Source organism: Cucurbita maxima, unplaced genomic scaffold (genome assembly GCF_002738345.1).
Source record: "Cucurbita maxima cultivar Rimu unplaced genomic scaffold, Cmax_1.0 Cma_Scf00016, whole genome shotgun sequence".
NCBI classification, from domain to species: Eukaryota; Viridiplantae; Streptophyta; class Magnoliopsida; order Cucurbitales; family Cucurbitaceae; genus Cucurbita; species Cucurbita maxima.
This window is the reverse complement of record NW_019272032.1, coordinates 1,909,049-1,923,776: the sequence shown is the minus strand read 5'-3', so window position 1 is coordinate 1,923,776 and position 14,728 is coordinate 1,909,049. Positions and strand designations below refer to the sequence as shown.

Below are 14,728 nucleotides of genomic sequence, written 5' to 3'. Positions count from 1 at the left end.
AAAAAAAAAAAAAAAAAAAATCATCTGATTTTACTTCATTTATGAAAGACTAAACAAAAAAAGAAAAAGAAAAAGAAAAAGAATCTGAATCATCGGAAGGACAACTCTAACTGCTCAAATGGAGAACAAATGACGATCATAGCTACTAAATTTGCAGGAATTACACCTTATACAAATGGGTTTGGATTAATCCGAAGTAGAAGATTGTCACTATGTACCCCACCTGGCATTCCGTGAAATTCTTTTGGGGATTGGCATTCTTATGCTAGCTGCTACTTCCTTATTCTGGTTTATTTTAATATAAATTTATTTGTTTCTTATTATTGGAAAAATTATGGGAAACTAGGAGAAATTTGATCAATTCAAAAGGAAAACAACTGGGTGACATAAAGAAAGGAACCATAATTACTAAAAATTTTGAGACAGGAAGTTTATGCCATCTTCTTCTTGAACATATTTACCATGATTTTATTCCTAATAAGTGGCTTTCTTTTGGGAATCATCTTTTGATATTCCTATCACTATGACTAGTGTATGTATGAATAGTTGGTAGTATGTCCAATCATACCTCTCTTCTTAAACCATCTATGTTAGCAGAGTTTGTTTGCATTGCAAGAAAGACTTCCGTTAAAATTTGAATATCTGGCATTGCAAGAAAGACTTCCTTTAAATTATGACTAAGTTTTGTGGCATTGGTTATTTTTATAATTGATATCCTATGCTCTATTTCAGGAAATTAAGTTTGAGCCAAACATTATGTGTGAACCTATTGACAAGAAGTTCACATTTCGAGCAAGTCAGGTAATGCTGTTTTTGTCAGTGCACCTCTGCATGCTGACTTTCTAAAGTATGTACAACATTTACTTAGTCTAGAAGTTGTTTTTCTGATGCAGCTAGAAGATGGAGATATTATTTGTTTTCAAAAATCCCCTCCAGTTGAAAATGTTGAACAGTACCGATATCCTGACGTTCCCTCATTTTTGGAGTATGTGCATAACCGTCAAGTAAGACATCGACATGTTCTGTGAATTTTATTTGGTTCACGTATTCCTATGCTCTCTTACAAGTAGAAATTATTAATTTGTCCATGCAGTTAATTTTCATTCAGATTTATCATGCTGTTTCTTGGTGTAAACAGTCTAATATATTCACTTCACTTCATATGGTTATGCTCCCCTTATAACCAACTGATTGAATTATTCATGGTGACGATTTATTTCTTTATTTCTTTATTTCTTTTTAGTGTCCTGGCTCTTCTAATTTAGGTTTGCAAGCTCAAAATTTTCTATACACAATTCAGTTTAGTATCAACCACATATAAAGGGCTTCCATGTTGGTAACGAAGGCTTTAGTATCAACCACATGCAGTTTTCAAATGACACAACTCTCTTCTCCGATCTGTCAGATGTCTCCACAAAAAAACATGTTGAGACGGTGAAAACCTTCGAAAGATTTCTAGGAATAAACATCAACCTCCAAGAAATAGAGATCATGAGTATCAATGTTACACAAAGGATATCGGAGACTTTTCCAACAAACATGGTTTTAAAAATGGTGACTAGCCAAATATGTATCTAGGAAATCCCTAATTGGGGAACCTCAAATCTTTCTCCTACTGGAAAATCTTTGTTGAAAAAATAGAAAGGAGGTTATGAACATCGTCCTCATGCTACACATCCAAAGGCAACAGACTCATCCTAATGCCAACCACATTCTCCAATCTTCCTTCCTACTATGTCTCTATTTGAAAAGCCTCAAAAAATGGCTACAGAAAATAGAAAGATTATTAAAAATTTTTATGGAAAGATGGCTCATTTCTAGTTCGATGGAATACCATAAATCTCAAGATTGAAAAGGGAGGTCTTGACCTATATTCGACCAAGTTGAAGAACAGAGCCCTCTTCGCTAAAGGAGCTGGAAATATTACCATGGACGTACCGCCTTGTGGAGAAATCTGATAAAGGCTAAATAGGCTCCCACATCATGCACAAATCGGTACCCCCACCTTCTGCATAGGGTTGTGGAAGTTTATAGAACAACATCAAAACCTTATCGCCAACCACATTAGCTGTAGGGTGGATGATGGAGGAAACACATCTTTCTTGACTGATCCTTGGATTAACAACACCGTGCTAGCTTTGCGGTATCCTTTTTTGTATAGGCTCTTTTACTGCAAGGCAGTTACGATCAAGGAAACATGTAAAAATGTCAACAAATTCAGGGATCTGCAGCTTTGTAGGAAATTTAAAGGATAACGGAGCTATTGTGAATGTGCTGAATTAAGCCTTGGCCTTGTCCCAATTGTGTAGTCTCAAGAAGCTGACTCGTTGAAATAACTTCCTAGTGTTGACGGAGTCTTCTCTACAAAATCTTTGATGATGGATATGGGTGAAAAAGACCGAAGCCATGAACTCCAAACTAGCGAAGTCAAAATGGAAAGGAAATCACCCTAAAAAGGTAAACTTTTTCACTTGGGAAATGGTGTACAAAGCCATTAGCACAATGAAAATGTACAAAAAAAAAAAAAGAAAAAAAAAAGAAAAAAAAAAGAAAAAGAAAAAATAGCCCTACATGACTCTTCTTTCTCTCTAAAGGGTGCCAAAAAGGCAACAAGTCTAAAAATCACTTATTTATGCAGTGTATGTATGCTTATAACTTTTGGATAAAAATTCTCAATCACCTCATTTTTTCTAGAGAGATAGAGTTATTAGACATGCTTTTAAACTTCATTATGACTTTCTCTGGAAATTTATGGAAGAGAGAAATCAAAGAGTATTCATGGAGTAGACACAATCTCATACTGGTCTATTACTTTAGCTTTTTATAATCATATCTCCCTCATGATAAATTGGGAAGTTATTTGGGAAGGCCTTTTGTAAGTATCGTGGATAACACATCCATTTTGTAAATTTCAAATATCAATTAAATTGTCTCTTATCTAAAAAAAAAAAAAGTTTAGACGGTTTTATTCTTTGCAGACTCAAGAAAAGGTTTTCTTATGCGGTAAAGAAAGGAGAAGATTTATTACAGAAAAGGAAATATAATAGGATTAGTAACCTCTCTTAATATACACGAAGTGTATAGAGAATGAAACAAGAAGGAAAAAGGAATTCTAAACTTATAATTATCTGGTAACCAAAGCCCATAAGCTTAGTTGAGCTCCGTTTCAGATGTCCAGCCTCCAGTTCTGTTGTTGCTTCCTAACATGGATTGCAGCTTAGAGAAAAAAAAGCTATAAAATTCTTCTTGGTGTACCCTAATGCAGGATATAGTTTTGGTTAATTTGTGTTGATGCAATCCAAGTGCCTTGATATTTTGTTTTGGTTCTTTGAGTTGTGTTTCTTACTGTTGAGATTATTGTGAAATTTAGAGTTTCCGTACATAGCTTATGTAATTTTTAGCACAAATGTATGCCCAGAAATTACTCAACCTTCCCATTCTTTATTCATTATTTGACATGCAGAGAATTGTCTGGCAAACCTTTTCCAGACACTGATGTGCTTTATTGATTTACTTGTGTGTGCGTGTTTGGGACAAGAAACATGAATTTTCTCATTTTGTTGTGCAATTTACCAAAAACTGATTGGTTGTGCACTATTGATTTATGTTACCAGGTTGTTCATTTTCGATCCATAGAGAAGCCTAAGGAAGATGATTTTTGTCTGGAAATGTAAGTGGTATAGATTATTTATGACCGTGATAGCAATTATAAATTGCATACCACTTGAATCAATTTGTAATGAAATGTCTTGTGACAGACTGTAGTTGTTACTATATTGTCTCTTTATTGCATTTTCTTGATTTTTGTAGGTCAAAACTTTATACGTATGATGATGTAGTGGAAAGATTAGCCCAGCAACTTGGTATAGATGATCCATCAAAAATTAGATTAACGTCACATAATTGTTACTCTCAGCAACCTAAACCTCAGCCAATCAAGTATCGTGGTGTGGAGCATTTGTCTGATATGCTGGTCCATTATAATCAGGTAATAATTCCCCATCCTCGAGAAATAAGCACTATGAGAAACAATGATATTTAATTGATGAATTATACTATGAAAGGCAAATATAATCTCCCAATCACCATTGGTGGATTACAAATAAGCACTATTAATAGTCCATGATCTAATGGCTTTGACCTAAATGGCTTATGTACAGACGTCAGATATATTATACTATGAAGTACTGGACATCCCTCTTCCGGAGTTACAAGGTCTGAAAACGCTTAAAGTAGCATTCCATCATGCAACTAAGGATGAAGTGAGTATATACTACAATAGTGATTGAATTCTATATCTAAAATATGTTAAAATAGAAGTGTTTACATATGTATTTCTTGCGTGCTTATTTGCATGCATTTGGGTCTCTGCATGTGCTTGACAGTGTGTTCAACCTTTTCCCCTTACAATTATATTCCATGTTATCAGGTTGTTATTCATACAATAAGATTGCCGAAACAGAGCACTGTAGCAGATGTGATTAATGATCTTAAAACAAAGGTACTTGTTTCTTAACTTCTTTTAATCCAAATCTTTTGTGGGTTGTGTGATGTGTCATATGTGCGACATTGATAGAGTGTACATGCATCTATTTTGTGCCATTTTGTCCGTGTATTTTTCTTTTTACTTACATTTCTTTTATGAATAGGTTGAATTATCTCATTCAGAGGCAGAGCTCAGATTGCTTGAAGTTTTCTATCATAAGATCTACAAGGTGTGACCGTGAGAGGTCTTTGCATGGCTATTGCTTTATATCACTCATTGTTTTTAATTTTGATTCTGCTAATAAGTTTCTACAAAAAAGATTTTTTTTTCATTTAATAAAATTAGGACCTTGTCCCTTTATTGGACATTGCTGACGAACATCCTATATCCCTCTTCATAGTTTAATTCTGTCATCCGCTGATACAGGTGTTTCCTCCTAACGAAAAGATTGAGAACATTAATGATCAATATTGGACTTTACGGGCAGAAGAGGTGCATATCTTATGCAAGGAATTTTCTTAGTTTTTTAAAAATGTAAACTCTCTAATCACATAGTTTCGTCCTCCTGTTCACAGATTCCAGAAGAAGAAAAAAACCTTGGTCCAAATGATCGCCTAATTCATGTTTACCATTTCACTAAAGACACCACTCAGAATCAGATGGTTAGTATGAAGCAGTATCCTTGTCCAAATGATTTTCATTTGATGATGTTTGGATATTCAGTATTTCAAGCAAATAGGATGGATGCTGGATTTAAATAACCCCTTTTAATGACTACGGTGTTTCCTTTGTTATCTATAGCAAATTCAGAACTTCGGCGAACCTTTTTTCTTAGTCATAAATGAGGGAGAGACTTTGGCCGACATTAAATTGAGAATACAGAAGAAGTTACAGGTTCCAGATGAGGAATTTGCGAAGGTATTTGTTAGGTTTTTTCTTCGTATTGTGGTCTGTACTTCGGTAGTTGTTATTAATGAAGTTTGTAAACCCATTGATATTACTGAGACAGACAAATAAATATCCGAAGCAATTTCATTTAATCTAACTGTGTTTTGTTGTTTATGTTGTCAGTGGAAATTTGCATTTCTCTCACTAGGTCGTCCAGAGTACCTCCAAGATACAGACATCGTTTCAAATCGTTTTCAGGTTTGTCTGGAACTTTATTTTATTCCAGTTACTCTCCGCATTGTGATAGCATTCTGAATACAGTCCTGTTCATATGCTTTAGAGAAGAGATGTTTATGGTGCATGGGAGCAATATCTTGGACTGGAGCACACTGACAATGCGCCCAAACGGGCTTATACAGCAAATCAGGTAAAACGAGCTTATACATCTTTCTTTGCTGAAAGCTGATCAAACAAAAATGTGGCTATCATTTGCTGTGGTCTTAACTGAATGAAACATTTATGCAGAATCGTCATACATTTGAGAAGCCAGTAAAAATCTACAATTAGAAAAGACAGGACAAGACATGGACTTGACTGGGTTGTTTGTTGTGTCTTCATAGCATTAGATGAGTTGGGAAAAATCTACCACGTGTTTGGTCGTTAAAACGAGCAAAGGATTGGTGAGCAGTTCAAGTAAAAGCTGGCATAGAGTATTATATTGGTAGCAGGATTCCATTTTGATTCTGTTGGCCATTTATTCTCTAGCAACAAAATGGTTGGGGGAAGGACTTTTTCTTCAAATAGATGTGTTTTGTTTTCAGTGTCTCAACCACCTCAATCCCCCTGATCTTGTTATTACAGACGGAGAGGTTTCACCCTCTTCCTCTTCCCTTATCCTTTGACCATGAAGAGAAAAGGCCCTCCCTCAGCATCAGTTGAGTTGTAATCTAGTTTATAAACAAGATTTTTTTGACTAGTAGTTGAATATGTACACAAAGAAGTATAGTTGGGGACCTGAAATATTGTTATTGTTATTATCATTTTTTCTTTTTCTTTTTGGGCTGTTTGTTTCCTGATTTTTGGTGGTTTAGTCAGATGCGTTATGGTAGTAGTTGTAACTGAACTTGTCGGGGCTTGTGTGTATGCATTACTTGGTCATCCAGGTATTTCATTCTCAAAAAGGTGTCTACACGGATATATTGTCTTTACTATTTTTTAGCAGTAAAGAGTTTGGGAGGTGTTTTGCCTTGGTGTTCTTGGCTGCCTCTCCTACACACTTCTTTTCTTTTTGGATGCTAAGTGTGACTTGTAAAATAAAAAAAAAATTCTTAAAAAAAATGAAATGATTTTTAATGCAATTTTAGTCTTCCTTTTTAAAGAATCTTTGATTCGTTTTTAGTAACAATCTGGCCGGTTATTGGCTGTGCGTGTGGCGTATCTGCATCAGCAAATTGGTTCTTTCCAGTCTGCCGGCCAACCCCGCCAGAATCCATTATCCTTCGTCTTAAACTCTTCCCTGATCCGACCTTTTCTTCTCATCTGCCATGGCCACTTCTTCCCCATTCGAAGTGGATGAGTGTCGTGGTGTCCTACGCGTCTACAGCGATGGCTCCATCGTCCGCTCTTCCAATCCAAGCTTCAACGTCCCTGTCCTCGACGACGGCTCCGTTCTATGGAAAGACCTCCTTTTTGACCCCATCAACCATCTTCACCTCCGTCTCTACAAGCCTGCTGTTTCTTCCTCTGCACTCCCCGTCTTCTTCTACATACACGGCGGCGGCTTCTGCATCGGCTCTCGCACCTGGCCCAACTGTCAGAACTACTGCTTTCGCCTCGCCTTGGAACTTCCCGCTCTCGTCATCTCCCCTGACTACCGTCTCGCTCCTGAGAATCGCCTTCCGGCTGCCATCGATGACGGCTTTTCGGCTGTCAGGTGGCTCCAAGCCCAAGCTCAATCGGACCACCCCGATCCCTGGCTCGCCGACGTGGCCGATTTTAGTAGAGTTTTCATCAGCGGTGACTCCGCCGGTGGGAACATCGCTCACCATCTTGCAGTGGGACTGGGGCTGGGTTCGCCTGCGTTTGCGCCGGTTCGAGTGAGAGGCTACGTTCTTCTGGCGCCATTCTTCGGCGGGACGGTGAGGACTCGGTCCGAAGCGGAAGGCCCCAAAGATGCCTTCCTGAATCTGGAGCTCATCGACAGGTTCGATTATACCGTTTAAGTAGTTTGAATTGTTATAAATCTAAAGTACTGAACCGCTTGTTTTTGTTTCGATTTCTGAGCAGGTTTTGGAGATTATCGATTCCGATCGGAAGCAGTACCGATCATCCGCTGGTGAACGTGTTGGGACAGTCGAGCCAAGACCTGGAGGCAGTGGAGGTGGATCCGATATTGGTAGTGGTGGGCGGCGCTGATCTGTTGAAAGATCGAGCGGTGGAGTACGCCGAGACGCTGAAAAAACAGGTGAAGAAGATAGAGTTGGTGGAGTTTGAAGGAAAACAGCACGGATTCTTCACCATTGATCCAAATTCTGAAGCTTCTAACCAATTAATGCTCCTTCTCAAGCAATTTGTGGCTCAACATTCACGCTGATTTCATCCATCCCTCTTCCCTCTGAATCTGCTCAATAAAATGTTCAAATCTCCATCCATTCGCTTCATAATTCTGCATTCTATATGAAAATTTGAAGTTCTTAGTACAGATTTCAACCTAAGATTTTCTAATAGTTCAAGAGATCTAAACCATGGAATTATGTTGGGATTTGATCGGACATTTTTGTTAGCACTTTAGCAAGAGCCAAGAACAGAGAACGTTCAAATTTTATTATAAAAAATTAAAAAAAAAAAAAACTAATTTAGAATTTTAATATTTAATATTCATTGAAAATAACATGTTAGACTACAAATTTAGAATTTGGTCTAAATTCTAATTTCAGACAACCTTGTAAATTTATTTAATTTAAAATCAACTAAATTCTAATTTCTTCCAAATTAATAACCAAATTTGATATGTAATCTAAATATTAAAATTGAATATTTAAAAAATTGAAATAAAATAATTTGATCATTAATAATATTCAAGTTCCAAACATTTCGCAATAAATAATCATTAAGAACACGTGTTACAAAAATAGGAGGCGTTAATTTATATACAAGTAGAAAGAACAAATTTGAAAAGGCGGATCTATTGGGACCGAGAATTCACACAAATTCGTGTTCTTCGTTGATTTGTAATTCTGCATCATCCATAAGCAAATTCATTCATAATTCCAACGGATCAACGGCAGCACAAGACAAAATTTTATTTAGGTAAGTTTACAGAATCTTCCGTCCGTACTTTCCGTCTCCATTCCGATTACTGTCCACAGCTTCGGTGTTGGCCTCCAATTCATACTTAGGGTTCCTATTTTGTGTTCTGATGAATGGTTGGAAAATTGGCTCGCCTTCAAATCCCCTGATCGTCCTTTTATAGCTTCATTGATTACAAGCTTGACGTAATCGAGACCGACAGAGGAGAGAATATTGTATCGAGCGAGAATGATGGATCCGGAGCTGATGAGACTGGCCCAGGAACAGATGAGTCGCATGTCCCCTGCGGACTTTGCCAAAATCCAACAACAGGTGTGGAATTTTAATCTGCTATTTTTGTTTTTCATTTAATTGTTCTTTCACAATTCAAGATTTCGATGTACATCCTGGTCGTCACTTGCTTTTATTGAAAACATTGCCGTCAGTTTCATTTTCAGCCGGTGGTAGATTTTGGTGTGACGATCTTCATCCTATCAAGGAAGTTTTTGAATTTTATAATCTATGGATATGCAGATTACTCAGCTTTACGTTGCCCCCGTTTTTCCTGTCTGCGCTTTTTCTATTTTACTGATAGGATCTGCTGTTTGTTTCCCTTTGGAGCATTTCAAAAGAATACTATCTAGAAAACTTCTAGTTGCTACGTAAAAATTATGGGATTGATTGCGTGGATTAATTGATGAGTCTGACTGAATTTAATTTGCAATTTGATTAATTCTTTCTGGATTGAACAACCCATTTGCGAACTCTGCTTGTTTAGCGTTAATTGCATATTACTAACGTCTCATGTATTTGGCCTTGTTGTGGTGTGTATACTCGTGTCCTCGTGTTACCATATGACTGAATTATTAATCTTTTTGGATAGGGAACACTTTCATTGATTAATTGAAATGTTACAAAAGATATGACCATCTGAAGGTATAATAAAAGATTTCTCATTTGATAAGAAAAAAATTTAAGCTGTAGCTGTTAAATGGAACCATGTGTTTACACCAATAAAGAGCATAAAAAAGAGACACTTCTAAGAAATGCATCGGGGGACTTCTCTGCTTCGGAATAGCCTATTAATTCCATTCCATGTCCTCAGGTGATGGCCAATCCAGACTTAATCAAGATGGCCTCAGAAAGCATGAAGGGCATACGTCCTGATGACTTGAAATATGCTGCAGAGCAGTTGAAGCACACCAGTCCAGAGGATATGGCTAAACTTAGCGAAAAGATGGCTAATGCATCACCTGAAGAGCTTGCGACGATGCATACTCGTGCTGATGCACTGGCCAACTATGAATTGAATGCAGCTGAAATGCTGAAGACACAGGTAATATTTATAGGGTTTGATTCAAACACTTCTCTGTGGAGACAATGGAGAAGTTTCCCTTTTTAATTGGTAATGCTTTATCTCTCTTTTTTTTTCCTTCTTTCCTTGGTTTCTCCCAGGCCTTCAACTTTGAGGACTTGGATGATACCCTCCTTTTGTTTTAATTTTATCTCAATTAGAAATATTATTTCTAAGTTCTTGGAGGATTCCTTATTGACCTTTTGGTTTATTTTGAACAGAACCTCCTCTACAATAAAAAAAGTTTCGTCTTTCTTATGAATAAAAAATTGACTCTATCTTATGTAAGCTAAATATTTTGTTCAAAAAATGAAAATTTGACTTGTTCAAGTGCCAATCAATTATGTAAGCTATATATTCTTTTTGCTGTATGAGTCCACTCACTTTGCTGTATAGATCTAGGGACTAGTGCTGGTACACGCAATTTCTAATTAGTTTGCTGAAGCCTTGAACATGTGAATGGCTGTTATTCCATCGGACAATTATCTGGATGCCATACAGGAAAATGGATAGAAATTCATTGTCCCCATTTCTAGGCTATTATTGTGTCCTAGATTGTCATCGTGTAACCTTGGATGAGACACAATTCCTTTATTAGGTAGGTTATTATGGTTGGAGAAAAAAGAATACATCATTTTTTTTTTGTACTCTGAAATAACACCTAGGACCAATTATTATTCTACTTCTATATCATGTGCCGTTATTATTTCTCTTCAATGATGCATTTGATTCTGTTGTGCATGTTCTGAATTTTAATTCATTATGCAGGGGAACAAGCTTCACAGTCAGGGAAGATTCAGTGATGCCTTGGAAAAATACTTACTTGTGAGTATATTATGCTCCTTAGATTGTATTCTCTCTCTTCTGAACATTCATCCGAATAAAATCTCTCATTGAGTATAAGGGAAGCTCTACCCAACTCATGAACACACTGTTTTCACATTTGAAAATTCTTAGGCTAAGAAAAACCTCAAGGGGATTTCATCTTCCAAAGGAAAAACACTTCTGTTGGCTTGCTCACTCAATTTGATGTCATGTTACTTGAAAACAAAACAGTACCAAGACTGCATAAGGGAGGGTTGTGAGGTAAGGCAGATTTTCTTTTTCCTTTTTAATATTTAAATTGTAGTTAACCATAATGATCTAATATATTGTACTCTTAGCTTTATTTTCTCTTTGCTATCATCACAGGGTAAGACCTTATATGCTCATTACTTATTACAAACATTATCAGAGTTGATGTAAATTTTAAGTTTCTAGACAGCCTATGTGATAATATATATATATATATATATATATATATATATTTATATATGCCAAATGATGTGCTCTATTCATGCACTTTTAGGAATTCACTTGATCCATGGATTGTGATTTGATAACCTTCTATTTATGAGGTGCCAGAATCCTTTTTATTCACTGGACAACTTTCAAGCCCATAACTCTGACCTCAGACTTCCATTATTATTATTATTATTATTTTGCATATGATTATTATTTCAAAGGTGGCTTTTATTCAAATGATTAATTTTTTCAATTAAAGAAAAAAGATAAGTTTTTATATCTATGATACCGAACATTTCTCTTACTGTAGGTTTTGGCCTATGATTCAAGGAATGTGAAAGCACTTTACCGGAGAGGTCAAGCATATAAAGAATTATGTCAATTTCATGTGAGTTTGGACGATGGCCTACCTTACTGTTTTTCGGATACTATACTCATCCAAATTGTATTATCTGCTGATTATTTCATGGATTTCATTTTGTTAGGATGCTGTTTCTGATTTGAGCAAGGCACGTGAAATTTCTCCTGATGATGAAACTATTGCTGATGTTTTATCGTGAGTTATTTTTCCCCATTATTTCATGCCACCTGTCTAATTGAATTTGCCAGCCAGCCTTTATGTGTTTTCTCATAGTGTTTTGTGAGAAGTTTGACTAGGAGTTTACCGCCTGTTTTTCCATTTGTCATCCATTGTATCACATGTTATCAAGTGGCTTGTTCCATTGCTCTGATATATTCTGTGGAGCTTATTGTTGCAACAGGGATGCCAAGGAAAGATTAAAAGAACACGATGTGGGGAATTTATGCAAAGGTATATCCTTTTTGCTCTATTTAGTTAATTATTTTCTCCACTGTATTTTCTGTAGTGTGACAGTGGTGGGATGAAAAATTACGTAGAGATTGAATTTGACATTAAGTTTCTAACTAATTTCATAGGAATTGTCATCGAAGAAATTGTCGAAGAAGACGACCTTACATCTAAGAACATATCTGCACCAAGACCACAAGGAGTTGTTGACAATTCTAAGGCTGCTGATGTCTACCAGAATATTGTAAATGCAGAGAGTTTGCAGGAATTAAAAGATGACCCAGAAGCTATCAGGTCTGCATGTTTTCGTCTGGATTTTTTTGACTTAATTGTTTGATAGTAGGTGCTCAGCAAATCATTGAAGTTTTCGAGATTCTAATAATTTGGTGATTCTTTTTTATACAAAAAAAAAAAAAAAAAAAAAAAAAAAAAAAAAAAAAAAAAAAAAAAAAAAAAAAAAAAAAAAAAAAAAAAAAAAAAAAAAAAAAAAAAAAAAAAAAAAAAAAAAAAAAAANATTCTTTTTTAAAAAAAAAAAAAAAAAAAAAAAAAAAAAAAAACGTTTCTTGGGTCGCTCGACTTAATAGGTGTTGAACTTCGTTATCTTCTGCATGCCCTATTTTTTCCATTTACTGGGAAATCTGGAAAATTAGTCGGAGAGTGTTATTAATTATCGGTCATTGTTTTTATTCCTATGCTTGCTTATAGATCATTTCAGAGATTTGTTTCAAATGCTGATCCCAATACTCTAGCTGCAATGAGCTTTGGGAAACCTGGAGAGGTATCTCCAGACATGATTGCCACTGCCTCAAATATGATCAGCAAGATGTCTCCAGATGAACTTCAAGAGGTTCTTAAATTGGCTTCTTCTTTCCAAGAGGCAAATCCCCTCAAGGGAAACGGTTTTGGTCCAAATTTGGATAATCCAAACATGACTCCTGAATTAGTCAATACAGCTAGTCGTATAATGAGTAGTATGCCACCTGATGACGTACAAAAGATGTTTGAAATTGCATCATCTTTGAAAAGGAGTGACAACATACCAGATTCTGATACTCGATCAAATTATTTTGAGAGTCACCAATCCAATATCAGCGGAAGTAGTAATATGAACAACACTAGTTCTTATGGAGCGGTTTCAAATTGTTCTTCCAACTCAACTATTCCAACCTCTTCTGATATGCAAGAACAAATGCGAAATCAAATGAAAAATCCGGCCATGCAGCAGGTTTGTAAATCTCAGCCACTAAAAATAATATAATATCTGAATAGTAACACATTAGAAGTTGTTTCATCTTTTATTAGTTTAATTGTTTGAGTTCATTGATGCGATTGATTATGCTACATGAAGTCAAGGTGAGAGGCTCTCTCATTTTTGGTAATGAACAAGGCATGACATGCCTCCAAGAAAGCTGCTGCTTTTCAGAAGATATTGTACGGCAACCTTTGTGCAAATGGTTTCTTTTGATTGTTTTCCAGGCATAAACTGAATACAGAAAAAGTTAATCTAGAAGGAAATGTTGAGGGGATGGTGACTTTTGTAGGATGAGATAGGGGATTTACCTACTTACCATTGTTGGATAGTACGTGATGTTAGAAGCTTCCATGTTTCCTTGATAGATACTTTGCTCAGTCTTAATGGGATCCGTTCTGTTAATCCTGTTAGATGTTCACATCAATGATAAAGAATATGAGTCCAGAAATGATGGCAAACATGAGCGAACAATTTGGTGTGAAGCTTTCTCCGGAGGATGCAGCAAAAGCTCAGGAAGCAATATCATCTCTCTCACCACAGGATTTGGATAAAATGGTACGTACACAAATCTTCTCTTCCTCTGCAGTTTTGATAAGAACTATTTTCTTACAAAATTCTGAATTTTTGGTTTTCCCTGAACTGATATGACTGCAGATGCGGTGGGCAGACAAGATTCAGAAAGGCGTAGAAGGTGGAAAGAAGGCAAAGAATTGGCTACTGGGACGTCCTGGTATGATCTTAGCAATATGCATGCTGATATTGGCAGTGATTCTTCATAGGTTTGGAATAGTAGGTGGCTGAGATTTACATTTTGTACCAACTACCGACTCCCTCAACTCTACTAAAATATTGGTCCAGACGAGCATCTTTTTAAATTATTAACCATTTTGTACCCCCATACCCATATGTATAAAGCAACTATGATTAGTTGAATTCTTTCAATTTATCAATTTCTTATACATATCTACTCTGATTTATGAATTAGACATCTGGAAGTAACTCTCTGAAAATGAAACTCATAGTATACTATCGTATAGGTGTGAATCAAAATGGGTATTATAAGCCTTCGTTCATTAGTTTTCATCATTAACGAAGATTCTACTTGATAATCATTTAGTGTTTTTTTTTTAAAAAAAAAAATTAAGTAAAATTACCATTTTTACTCGTTTTGTTATCTATCTTTTTTTATATAATTATAAAATTAAATGTAGGTTTTGAAAACTAAAAAATTAAATGTAGGTTTTGTGAAATGATAACAAGAAAAATAACACACACACATATATATGTTTGCATGCATTTAAAAGTCATTTTTAGAAAATTTATATCTCGACAGTTTCTTTGAAAATAGCTTTTAAATTAATTCAAAT

At 35.7% G+C, this 14,728-nt stretch overlaps 3 protein-coding genes across 7 annotated transcripts in view; all 3 read left to right on the top strand.

Moving 5' to 3' along the window:
* Positions 1 to 6,431, top strand: part of LOC111490874 (ubiquitin carboxyl-terminal hydrolase 12-like) — a 16,208-nt gene extending 9,777 nt beyond the window's left edge. For 2 of the 3 annotated variants that reach the window (XM_023139511.1, XM_023139512.1), the window contains exons 20-32: positions 733 to 801; positions 894 to 1,004; positions 3,615 to 3,670; positions 3,811 to 3,988; positions 4,161 to 4,262; positions 4,430 to 4,501; positions 4,650 to 4,715; positions 4,913 to 4,978; positions 5,062 to 5,148; positions 5,288 to 5,404; positions 5,558 to 5,632; positions 5,715 to 5,801; positions 5,900 to 6,431. In XM_023139511.1, coding sequence (XP_022995279.1) covers positions 733 to 801; positions 894 to 1,004; positions 3,615 to 3,670; positions 3,811 to 3,988; positions 4,161 to 4,262; positions 4,430 to 4,501; positions 4,650 to 4,715; positions 4,913 to 4,978; positions 5,062 to 5,148; positions 5,288 to 5,404; positions 5,558 to 5,632; positions 5,715 to 5,801; positions 5,900 to 5,941 — 1,128 coding nt within the window. In that variant the 3' untranslated portion in view covers positions 5,942 to 6,431. Of the gene's footprint in view, positions 1 to 732; positions 802 to 893; positions 1,005 to 3,614; positions 3,671 to 3,810; positions 3,989 to 4,160; positions 4,263 to 4,429; positions 4,502 to 4,649; positions 4,731 to 4,912; positions 4,979 to 5,061; positions 5,149 to 5,287; positions 5,405 to 5,557; positions 5,633 to 5,714; positions 5,802 to 5,899 lie in introns of those variants that run through there. The other variant, XR_002719634.1, reaches the window with a different exon arrangement.
* Positions 6,432 to 6,638: 207 nt separating this feature from the next.
* Positions 6,639 to 8,124, top strand: LOC111490877 (probable carboxylesterase 15). Its single transcript, XM_023139514.1, has 2 exons — positions 6,639 to 7,577; positions 7,661 to 8,124. The coding sequence occupies exons 1-2, from the start codon at positions 6,919 to 6,921 to the stop codon at positions 7,965 to 7,967; spliced, it is 966 nt and encodes a 321-aa protein (XP_022995282.1). The 5' UTR covers positions 6,639 to 6,918; the 3' UTR covers positions 7,968 to 8,124.
* A 407-nt stretch (positions 8,125 to 8,531) lies between these two features.
* LOC111491572 (outer envelope protein 61-like) lies at positions 8,532 to 14,324 on the top strand. Of its 3 annotated transcripts, none has more exons than XM_023140537.1 (12): positions 8,532 to 8,683; positions 8,847 to 8,995; positions 9,768 to 9,998; positions 10,785 to 10,841; positions 10,974 to 11,102; positions 11,611 to 11,688; positions 11,786 to 11,856; positions 12,062 to 12,111; positions 12,237 to 12,402; positions 12,815 to 13,334; positions 13,773 to 13,916; positions 14,016 to 14,207. In XM_023140537.1, the coding sequence occupies exons 2-12, from the start codon at positions 8,912 to 8,914 to the stop codon at positions 14,160 to 14,162; spliced, it is 1,677 nt and encodes a 558-aa protein (XP_022996305.1). In that variant the 5' UTR covers positions 8,532 to 8,683; positions 8,847 to 8,911; the 3' UTR covers positions 14,163 to 14,207. The 3 variants fall into 3 exon arrangements, with proteins under 3 accessions (XP_022996305.1, XP_022996304.1, XP_022996306.1); XM_023140536.1 differs by having other exon boundaries at positions 8,804 to 8,995; XM_023140538.1 differs by lacking the exon at positions 8,532 to 8,683 and having other exon boundaries at positions 8,912 to 8,995; positions 14,016 to 14,324.
* The last annotated feature ends 404 nt before the right edge of the window (positions 14,325 to 14,728 follow it).